At 34.1% G+C, this 12,178-nt stretch overlaps 2 protein-coding genes across 2 annotated transcripts in view; both read left to right on the top strand.

Moving 5' to 3' along the window:
- LOC123214837 (zinc finger CCCH domain-containing protein 48-like) overlaps nt 1-12,178 on the top strand; it is a 38,975-nt gene that overhangs the window by 9,786 nt on the left and 17,011 nt on the right. The window lies entirely within an intron of this gene.
- Nucleotides 5,246-6,257, top strand: LOC123214841 (zinc finger CCCH domain-containing protein 48-like). Its single transcript, XM_044634846.1, has 3 exons — nt 5,246-5,457; nt 5,727-5,821; nt 5,919-6,257. The coding sequence occupies exons 1-3, from the start codon at nt 5,311-5,313 to the stop codon at nt 6,001-6,003; spliced, it is 327 nt and encodes a 108-aa protein (XP_044490781.1). The 5' UTR covers nt 5,246-5,310; the 3' UTR covers nt 6,004-6,257.

The raw sequence follows: 12,178 nt of genomic DNA on the forward strand, positions 1-12,178 counted from the left end.
GATCCTCTCGGTGCCTTTCTCCTATCGCTTCCCTCCCTATCCACTACTAATTCCCTCAGTTCCCTCAGGTATTCCCTAATCGTTTCCATGCTCGTTTCCACCTTCTCCATCCTACCTGTCATGTCTTTCATGCCCGACCCTAGTGTTTCGATACCTTCTTTGACCGCACCCACTTCTGCTTCCAAACTCTCCACTCTTGATTCCATTCTCGTCATGCTCTGATACTAGTTGATACAAACCTGATGGTCCCTGCAGATTCTTCTAGCAAGTCTCCAGGAATGAAGCTCCTTCCAGCAAGACCAGGGTAGCACAACTGAAACCCCCCAAGGGCAACCCAGTTCCACTATGCGGTAATGTTCTTGATTTATTATCAGCACACACAATATAGAGAACAGAATGTAATAAACTCATAGAATTGATTAACTATCCCAATGGCAAAAGATTTGTATTAGTTTCATTTACTGCAATGAATTCATTGTTCATCTACAGTTGCACATTAAGCATTCCGATTACATCAATTTTTCCCTGTTTACATAATCAAAAGTACACACCAATCAATCCCTTCACATCTCCCTTCCCCGAGAGGCTACCTCTCCCTGCTCTTCTCTTTCTTCTTAATTGTCAGCCTTCATTTCTTTCCTCTTCTCCTTTTATATCAAGCTCCTCAATGTTGCTTTCCCGTTCTTCCCTTGCCACATCAGCTTTGGGTACCTTTATAGTTTCCTCTGGCTTCTGGCGCACGCTTGCTGTTTTTGTTTTCAGCTGAAGTTGGCCTATGGTTTCTGCTCCAGTCTGCTGGTCTCCAGGGACCTCTCTTGCTGTCCCTTTCTTCTTGCTCATATTCCTTACATATACCCTTGCCCTAACAGCTCCTAACTTCAGTGAGAGTCTTTGGTTGGGGACAAGTTTTAATGGCATCTAGCTTGGATTGATCTACTTGAATACCATCCTTAGAAACTACATATCCAAGGAACACAACTTGGTCTACAAAGAATTCACACTTCTCTTCCTTTGCATATAACTTATTTTTCCTCAACACATCAAAAACACTTCTCAAATGCAAGACATGATCATCAAAAGTTTTGCTATATACTAATATGTCATCAAAATAAACAACAACAAATACACCAATGTAAGGTTTGAGTACCTCATTCATAAGCCTTATGAAAGTGCTTGGAGCATTTGAAAGGCCAAAGGGCATAACCAACCATTCATATAAGCCTCTTTTAGTCTTGAAGGCTGTCTTCGATTCATCTCCTTCTTTCATCCTTATTTGATGGTAGCCACTTCTTAGATCAATTTTGGAGAAGACACAAGCACCATGTAACTCATCAAACATATCATCAAGTCTAGGGATGGGATATCTATACTTGATGGTTATATTGTTAATGGCTCTACTATCCACACACATCCTATATGAGCCATCTTTCTTAGGAACAAGTAGGGCTGGAACGGAACATAGACTCATGCTAGGCTTCACAAAGCCTTTTTCAATCAATTCTTCCACTTGCCTTTGCAACTCTTTAGTCTCCATGGGATTGCATCTATAGGCTGGCTTATTAGGCAATGGTGTACCCGGAACCAAGTCAATTTGATGCTCAATGCCTCTTATAGGAGGGAGGCCGGATAGAAGCTCTAGTGGGAACACATCTTCAAATTCAGCCAAGAGAGATTGAACTAAGAGGTGGGCTTCTTTCTTCTCATGTTTGAGCTCCCCTTCAAGTATAAGTAATGCAAATATAGGTTACAAACTCAAAATAGCCCTTTCTACTTGCTGCCCATTCATATACATACTCTCCCTTTTAGCTTCTTTCCCTTTGATAGCCTTGTTAGCTTCTTGGGGACTAAGAGATAGCAAAGTAATGGCTTTCCCCTTGAATTTGAAGGAATAAGTGTTCTTTTTACCATTATGAGTTACTTCTCTATCAAATTGCCAAGGTCTCCCTAGCAACAAATGGCATGCATCCATGGGAACTACATCACACACAATCTCATCTTGGTAATGCTTACCAATGGAGAAGGAAACAAGTACTTGTTTGGCTACTTGGAGGCTGGTCCTATTGCTCAACCATTGGAGCTTATATGGTTGAGGATGAGGTATGGTAGACAATCCAAGTTTCTCCACTAATGTAGATGAAGCTACATTTGCACAACTTCCACTATCTATAATCAAATAACACACCTTGCCTCCAATGGTGCATCTTGATTGGAAAATTTGGAGCCTTTGTTCCTCATGTGGAAAGGACTTGGAATGCAATGCTCTTCTAATCACTAACATCGCTCCTTCATCAGCCCTTTGCATGACCTCCTCTTCTTCTTCTTCGACAGCTCCATCTTTATGGCCATAATCTACATTTTCTTCATTTTCTTGAAGAGATTCTTCAATAGCTTGAATCTCCATCAATGACAAAGTTCTTCTATTTGGGCATTCGGCTTGAAAGTGTCCATAGCCTTGGCATTTGAAGCACTTTTTATTGGAGAGATCAAGTCTTCCCATAATTGGTTTGTTCTTGCTAGGTTCTACCACCTTTTCTTTCCCTTTCTCCTTGGAAGTGATTTCGGCAGCCTTATAGTTGGATGGGGAACCCTTTTGAAAGGTGGTTCCCTTGTGGAAAGGAAGGTTTTTGTAGAATGAAGTCCCCTTGGTAAATGGCTTGGCAACCGTAGACTTCATGGCCTTCTTTTGCTTCTCCACCTTAATAGCCAACTTACAAACATCTTCAAAGGTGTAATATGGTTGCAATTCTACCATATGAGCAATGTCTTGGTTTAAACCACCAATGAATCTTGCAATGGTTTACTCTTTCACTTCCGGCAGCTCACTTCTCATTAATAGCTTCTCAAATTCCCTTATGTAATGCTCTACTCCATCACTTCCTTGCTTAAGGGTGTATAGCTTGAGGTAAAGAACTTGTTTATGGTTGTCCGGAAGAAATCTTCTCTTCATAAGCTTCTTTAGTTTCTCCCAAGATCTCACTCTCTCTTTACCATCCCTTTCCCTTTGCTTCTTAAGATTTTCCCACCACAAGGATGCATAATCCTTGAATTTCAAGATGGCAAGTTTACATTTCTTCTCATCCGAATAGCCCTTATATTCAAAAACTCTCTCTATGGCATGTAACTAATCAACAAAATCATCCGGACTCATGCTCCCTTCGAATTCCAGAATTTCAATTCTTAAACCCCTATCATCATCCTTTTCTCTCCTAGGTGACCTCTCTTGTTCTTCCTCACTTGAATAATCATGAAGCATCAATTCCTCCCTATGATGTCTAGGAGGAGGAGGGGAAGGTCTAATATGTCTTCTTGGTTGATGTAGTTGGGTTGGGTGAGTATTGGTAAGTGTTTAGGTTAAGGAAGGTTTGTGTTTAAGGCAAATTAAGGTTCTGTGAACAGTAAATTTGTAGTGAACAGTAAATTCCGGGAGGTAAACAGTAGCTCCGGGAGATAGAAATTAGTCAACAATTCACACAAACAACCTAGGCTCTGATACCAAATGGTGCATATCCATCAAGGCAATGCAACAAGTCACAAACTCAAAATCTGGAAATTATTGTTCATAACCCAGCAGCACTTTGGCTTCCAATTTAACCAATCAAATGACTTCCAAAACATACAAATTATAGTTCATTGGAAAGGGCATCCAAAGAGTTTTCTAATGGTATATGATAGCAATCACAACTCAATCAACAAGGCATTCAAAACTTGTTTCAAAGTTTGATGGCAAAATCTGAAAATGGCAAAATTACATACTGTGAACAGTATCCAGGCATATAACACATATTCACACTTTGGATTTCAAGGGGTAACAAGAAAGTTAACCAAGGCATAAAGGAAATTTCCACCAACCTTGGGGTCTTCCACCACCAATTCTTCCTCCAAGATGAATTGGATAAAGGAAAGAGCAACTAAAGAAAAGCTACAAAGCTTTACTTGAATTTTTCATTAGCAAGAAGTCTAGCCTTTTTTACAAGTGAAAATCTACTTCATATACAAGTGCATATGGCGGCAAAAATTGGGCAATTAATTTGACATGGAAGCTTTGCCCTTCATTTAAGCTCAACCATTCATTTAAACTAAGGCCATACTACATTAATGAATAAACTAACAAAAGGGAACAACTTTTCCTTAAAAGGTGGAACTATGTTCACCAACTATAGTTACTTTCTTCCCATTTAGTTGTAATCCAACTAAATGGGCTTCATGGCATCTTGGGCTCCATTTAAGTGATGGAGGGCTGCCTCCTCTACTTGGGCTTCAAGTAAGCTTGTAGTTGGCTTCTTGGACTCATTTAAGTTGCTATTTCATTAAGGCCTTGGATGCAAGTAATGAGATTGCACCCAAAAGTAAAGTTGGGCCAATGTGGAAAAAGCAATGAATCTTTGGGCTTGCATGGAGCTAATTCTTCATTCTCAATGGTGGCTTGAGCCAAATGGAGACTTGATAAAGACTTGGAAGCTAGGGTTGGAGAGGTAGCCGAAAATACATCACTAACGAAATGCTCTTCGTTGGAGCACAGGTAACTTGAACAATTTAGATTCTTTTTTACAATTGAAATGTTTTTGTGTGCTCATTATTAATGTAAGTTTTGTTGATCTTACGAAAGGAATACTATCATCTATGTTTTTATTCACCAAATTTTATGGCATGCCCTTTTTTTGGTTTAACATGAAAATCACAAGGGTGGATGTCATTAGCCATTTGAATTTCGTCATCATCTTTTTTGGTCATTACAGTGGTCTGGAAAGTTGATTATTTCATTTGGTATTGCAGAATGGTGGTATTTTTGCATGGAAAGGCAGTCCTGGAGCTAAGAATCCTTTTCATCATGTTGGATCTCTAAGAGGCCACTCTCACTCTGTGACATGTTTAACTGTTGGACGCAATATGCTTTACACTGGTTCCATGGACAATACAATAAGGGTAAGTTGTCATTTTTAAGATTATCTTCAAGTGTTATGATTGGTTATTAGAAGGTGGATGCCTTAAATAAATACCCAAGGCTGTGTTATTTTAGAAGTCTATATAATGTGGTACTGCCCTTTTTACTCACGGAGTAATCTATTTATATTGGCTCTGATAGGGATAATTTATTTTTCTTATTGATTTTTCTTTGGGTTCTAGGCTGATGCTATATATCATTCCATTGAGCAGATGCGTTCTTTTTAAAATTTTATTTTAATATACCTCTAATGTTGAACTTTTGTTTAACTAGTATTTTGGTTATGCATATTTCCCCATGTGCTAATCTCTCTCTCTTGTCTTCCTTTCTTAAACTAGGTTTGGGATCTTGATACTCTACAGTCTGTTATGACACTAGATGGTCATACTGATGCACCAATGTCTCTTCTATGCTGGGATAAATTTTTGTTATCCTGTTCATTGGAAAAGACTATAAAAGTTTGGGGTGTTGCAGGAGGCAACTTTGAAGTAACCCATACACATAACGAAGAACATGTATGTGGTTTCGTGATCATTTTTTTTTTTTACTGTATGATTTTGTTTGTATGTGCATTTCTTTCCACACTTGAACTGTTAGGCTTCTTTACTCTATTTCCTACTTTGTATATTTGCCGCCAGGTCTATTATATGTGATGCATTATAGTTTTAGGATTTAATAAAAATATACCATCTCCCATTCTCCATCTTCTGCCTTCTCTGTGGCTTTAATAGCTTTGATGTTTAGTTCATTAATTGACTGTAATCTTGTAATATGTTTGCTACAGGGTCTGCTTGCGCTTTGTGGGTTGAATGATTTTGGACAACCAGTATTATTGTGTGCTTGTAACGATAATTCTGTTCACCTATATGATTTACCATTGTCAGTATCTTCTTCTTTAATTTATAAGAATAATTTGCTAGCTGACATATATATTTCCTTTTGGTTAACAAATTGCAACTTTTTTCTGTTCACTAAGAGGGCGAGTATATTTTCAAAACGGGAAGTTAGAGACATTCAGGTTGATCCTGATGTTTTCACTGGTGATGGAACCGGGATGTTAAGCGTATGGAAGTTGCTGGCAAAGTCCAGTGGACGAGCCTTCTCATTAAAATTTGTACAAGAAACAAGTTGCTGTATAAATTGCAGAGATTGGCTGTATATGAAGAGGCATAGAAAGAACTTAACACTGGGTTTTTAATCCTTGGTGATTATTTCTAATTTTTTTCATGGATTCTGCTTTTCAGTCTGTTCAAATGTTTGTAGAATTGTATAATTTAATACTGGAATAAAATTATGTTGTTAGCCATCTCATTCATTCCATGGTGTAGCTTTTGCTTTGTTGACAATACTGTTCACTTCTATTCCATTTACCTATGGATGATGATGTCTTCCTTGGACTTGTCATCAAGATTACTCCTTCCCAGCGTAGCAAATTTTAAAGGTAGTTTTTTTTATCGAGACCTTAATATTACGATATTAACTTGTTATAAGAAGCGTTTCATGCAATTGTGTATGCATTTGCCTCTTTTCTCTTTCCTTGTGAGATTTTTTTTATCCTTCTCAACCACATATGTTTATAGGTAAACATTTATGCGGTAAGAATCATGAACTATGTGTGAATTCAATCCGAATTCTAGCTAGCCATTGAATGCATAATTCTCAACTTGAGTTCGAGTTTGTCAAGTTTGAGAAGTTCAGATTCTAAGATTAAGAATGAGGATACAGTTGGTACAAAGTTAAAAATTTGGCTAAAATGGTATAATAAAATAAAAGAATTAAAAATGTATAGAACCAAAAGCTATCTAAGTATTTGTTGCTTTTGAAAGACACCAGTACACGAAGATACATCTAGCTTTCTCTCTATATATTTTAATTTCTTTTTTTCCCAATGTTTCAATAAATCAAATGGAATATTTGTTATTGTCAAGAGATTAAGACAATGACAAATTACAATTAATAATAATAATAATAATAATATTTAAACCTTAATTGGGAAGCTTATGTATCTTGTCTCTCTTGAATAGTTATATTCTCGTGGTTGGAATGCTACATTAACTTTAGGAAATAAAATTTTTCTTCTTCATATATTTAGTGTTTTTTTTTTTTATTTTGTGGAGATTTGAAGATAAGAATGAAGACCACATGCTTCTCATTTTCTCTATTTCAAAACTCATATCGAAACAGTCAATTCAATCAAGATCTAATGACCAAATATTGTTCAAAAGTTTTAAATTGATTTAAACTAATGATTAGATCAACTTGTATCAAATCACAATTCAACAATCGGGTCAATTGTTACAATGATATCAACATGATATTATACTAATATTGAGATTCGGTCAAATCCTAATTGTTGGGAAGGCATGCCTCATTCCATAGGGATGCATTTTCATTTTGTTATATATTATTCTAATTTGTATTTAATATGTTTTAATTAACAATAAAATTATGCATCCTTAATTTTAATATACAAATAGATACACACTTATATATGTTATATAATTTTTATGTTGAAGCATCAAAAATTGATAATTGAGGAGTTGGGTGCCTTCATTTTGGTGGAAATTCAACTAACCAAAACCACTTAATGATAATTTAAGTAACAAGATCATTAATCAAAATGCTAAAAGATAATATTGGCTATTGTCATACAAGCCTTTTTTCGAAGAACCCACTCTTCTATCATTGTCTGTGAGTTAAAGTGGCTGGTCAGCAGGCAGAAGATGCCCAGCACCAAACAAAACAACATTGCGCAGACTCCCCCATTTCTGTACCCACCCAGCAAGCTCTTCATTAACTCGTCAGACTTTTCTTTCTGCCATCAAAAACCTCTCAATACCTTCCCATTTCATTGTCTTCACCCAAGCCTCAGTTGACACCGGCCCATCTCTCAAATCAAAGTACCCTTGATACAATAGCACCTTGGATTTCATGTGTCAAAAACTATGCTTTCTTTGGCCCCCAAGGCCCTTTTAACCTCAGCAATATTCATAAGATTAGTTACCAAGTATGTTTGGTAAGGAGCCTTTTTACTATAATAATCCAAAGTGGGTAAACCAGTCATGTTTTGCAACAACTGCAGAATCTCATTTTTTGTATCTCTTGCCTCACTCCAATTTCCCATTTTGACTAACTCAACTGCCTGCCATTGAACTTTCTCCATATCCCCTCTTTTGCCTCTCATTGATCAAACCTGAAACATAAGGATTCAAAGCATAAGAATTGACTTGAATTACTGGGTCAGTCAACCCATCACCAATTATAAGTGCTAGTGTGGGCATGAGCCATAAATACATGGTTGAAATTTTGAATAGATGCTTTGATGGTATTGACTGAGAAATGATAAATGACTTTCATGAAATAATAAAATTATATGTATAAATAATAAAAATAAACTTAAATATAAATAATAACATGTTACCATATAACTGATAATTTTAAATTAGAGATAAAATAATATTTAATCAGATGATAATATGTCATTGTTTACTGATAAGTTAGTGTTTATTATTTGTACACACAATATTACATTTTAGTAAATTAAATCATTATTGAAAGTAAAATTTATCATATTATATATAAATGGTTCGATACTAATTGATATAAATAAATTATCAATAGAATAAATAATTATATTATACAATAATACAATGATGCGTCACTTTGAGGTTGGATGCATTGTGAGATTACAGAATCATTACAAAAAAAAAAAGTAGGGTTTACTTAAAAAAAAAAAAAAAAAAAACCTTGTTTCAAACTCATGGAAAAAAAAAAAAAGAAACTAAGTTCTTGTTGCTTAGTGAAAGATCCAAATACAAGAAGATTAATCTGCTCTCTCTGTATATTTTAATTTGTTTATTTTCCCAAAGTTTCAATAATTCAAATGGAATTTACTTTTCATTAATTGGTATGCTACATTACCATGATGAAATAAAAATTCTCTTCTTCATAAATTTACTTTTCTTTTTAAATGAAATATGAAGATAAGAATGAACCAATAGGCTATTGACTAAAAAGAAAATAGAGAGAGTTTTAAAGGACTTTAGAGTCTTTTTCATAATAGATAGTTGGATTGATCACTTTCCGAAAATTTTGCTAAATATTAAAAAGATCATCTCCTTCCAACTTATATTGAAAATGCGGGTTAGAGTTAGGATTGGATATAAGTTAAGCTCAATCCTAATATAAGTTGGCCTTGAGTTTGACTTGAATTGATAAAGAAGCGACGAGAATTCGATGAGAGTTCTTCAAATTGGTCTTGAGAAAAGTTTAAGTTTAACTTAAAAGAGAGTTCGAAGCTCATAGTTTAACTAAAGGTTGAGACTCAAACTTTTTGTTCAATATCAAAATGACATCATTTTACTAATAAAAGAAAAGACTTAAAACTTAACTAAAATAACATCAATCTGCCAACCATTAGACTTGACTCCAATCAATCTAGACCAAGCTTGAATTGGGCCAATTAAAACGGTTGGCTTGCTAGTTAGATCGAATTGAATTCCATTTAGTTCAAGTTTGACTTGGTTCCTCCTTGAGCCAAGAGCTCCAACTTAAGCTTAACTTTGGCTCAACAAATATGAGCTCGAGTCGAGTCATCTTTCAAGACATAATCAACTCGAATCCAATCTAACCCTAGTTGGAGTTACATTCCAAAACAATAAAATATGTGCACTAATCATGAGTACTAATTTGTATACTAATAATGAACTGTCACCATCCAATCATATAGCAACATATTATTGTTAATATACAAATTATTGCTTATGTATAATTTTATTCATTTTCAAAAGCTTACTAAAAAAATGAATACTCTAAGGTGGGATACATTTCATGATTACACAATCGCTACAAAAAGATCAAAGAGATTAGGATTTACTGAAAAAGAAAAAGAACTTTGTTTTTAACTCATGAAAAAAAAAAACAATTTATAGATGATTGTTCACTGACGTGGTTCTTTTATCAAGAGCAACTCTTCGAATGATAACTAAAATGATGACGAAAAAAGAAGACGAGGGATTGGTTGTGTCAAGTTGTTAATACAGTAGTTTGTTGTGTGGTTGACTCATTTTCATGAAAATAAGGTTGGATCCAAATCAAATTGGGTTTGAATTCGAAAATTGATTCAACTATGTTTGAACTCGTTTAGTTTAAATTTGTTTAATTTGAATTTAAATTGAGTTCAAGTGAAAAGTTTAGGCTTGCTTCTAAACCAAGCCAAACTTGAGTTAACGAGAGTTCAACTAAGTTTAGCTCACACTTTAAATATATAGCTCAATTCGGTTTGAATTTGATTTGTAACTCTTTTTGAATTATATTAAGTAATTGTTAAACAACGTTATTTTGTTATTGAGTCACGAATTCGAATTATGAATCTGAGCTAAATATTTGAACTATAGATTATTTTTCAAATGTTGCATTTAGCTTAAACTCTTTTTTATGGAAATTCATTCAAGAATCTGCGGTTAACTTTTGTTCCTCTGACAAACCATCTGGGATAGAGAATTTTGTTGAAAAGAAAAAAAAAATCCTATTTGGTGGTAAATGAAAATTGACATCAGAAGCCGTAAATTTTACTGTTGGTATAAATTATAATTTCTATTTAATCCTATAAAATTAATAGGAGTTTGCAATTGATGACTATGATTTTATTTTATAATTATATCAACTATTACAGATACTGCATATTATGAAGAGGATTAATATATTTGAGATTATATGTTAACAATAATAAAGGCTTTAAAATATGCTATTGCTAGTAATAAATTAGTGTAATTAAGGTCTTTGATTCTTCAAATTTTACCAAATATATAACAAAGTAATACCGTGTATATATATTTTTAGTATATAATTTATATACACAGATAATATATCATCGTATGATAGAGTATTAATTTATTTTTAATTCAAAATCATCCAATCATATAGTGACACATCATCTGTGCATCCAAATTGTATGTCAAAAGTATATATACTTAGTTTTATTGTACATAATATGACTGCTCAAGGGCTCTAGCTAGTTGGCCTCTTAGCTTCTTCTTTATCAATATTATTAGAGTAAATTACAATTTCCCATCAAGTTTAATTTGGCCAAAAAACACTCCGGCATTCTTTGATGGAATGAATCATATTTTTCCACTCATAATCTTGTTAACAAAAAGGATTATGACATAGATGCAAACTTGTAATTCCTATATTACTTTAATTGGTTCAGCCTTTTTAAAGTTATTATAATACTTTTTAACTAAATTTTAACATATCTTCCTAACTAAATGCAACATTTTCACCTCACCATCCTAAAAAACAAACCCACAAAATCTTGCACGGGGGGATTGCAATGGTCGATGGACACTTTCTTTTCCAATCTCTTTTTTCTCTGCTTTAATTTCTTTTCTCACTCAATTAGAAACACGTAAACACCATAAGATGATCACCTCATCTGGTTTCTTCTTTCTCCACCACCACCACCAATCCCATTAGCTCACATTACCTTTTCGCATTCCTCTTTGTAGTCTCCAACTCCTCCTTTTAAGTTTCTTGCTAAGAAGCCACCCATAACAAAAAGAAAAAGAAAAAGAAATTAAAAAAAAAACTCTTAATAACATAGTTGAAGCACCACAATCGAAAATAAACTCCTTTTCAACTTATTATTAAATGTCACTTGTTGTAATAATGTTGACTTCGTCATCTTTGTCATCAACTGCAGTTACAAGTGCAACGTCCCACAAATGATACCAAAAAAAAGGGGCCGACAAACCTTTACCCTTGCTTGGGTCATTCTCCACACCACCAAACCATCTGCTGCCACCTTATCCATTTTCTTCTCCCTTAAATATTCTGATGGCTTTATAGTCTCTGACATCTCCTTCTACATTGCCATTAGTTGCAAATGCATCTTTTGGTTCCTTTTGGTTCCTTTTTTTTTTGTAGCAGGTTCTTCGTTTTTTTATCAACTCTTATAAACCCTTATGTTATATGTATTTAGTTTTAAATATCCAATTATATAGTTAAATTATCAAGTAAGTGATATTTTATTATTAATTCAAAATTATTTAAACTTTAATTAGATATATTTTTGTAAAAAATGTTGTGAGGGACACTATGACTTCCTTTATGATAAAAAGTTAATAAAAGCATTAAAATCGGCTAGTAAGAATTAGTCTAAAGTCGTAGATTATCTTAATTTATTATATATATATGTATATGAATGACAAATATACCTGCTGAAGGGCTTTTAAT

The sequence above is a fragment of the Mangifera indica genome, chromosome 4 (assembly GCF_011075055.1).
Source record: "Mangifera indica cultivar Alphonso chromosome 4, CATAS_Mindica_2.1, whole genome shotgun sequence".
NCBI classification, from domain to species: Eukaryota; Viridiplantae; Streptophyta; class Magnoliopsida; order Sapindales; family Anacardiaceae; genus Mangifera; species Mangifera indica.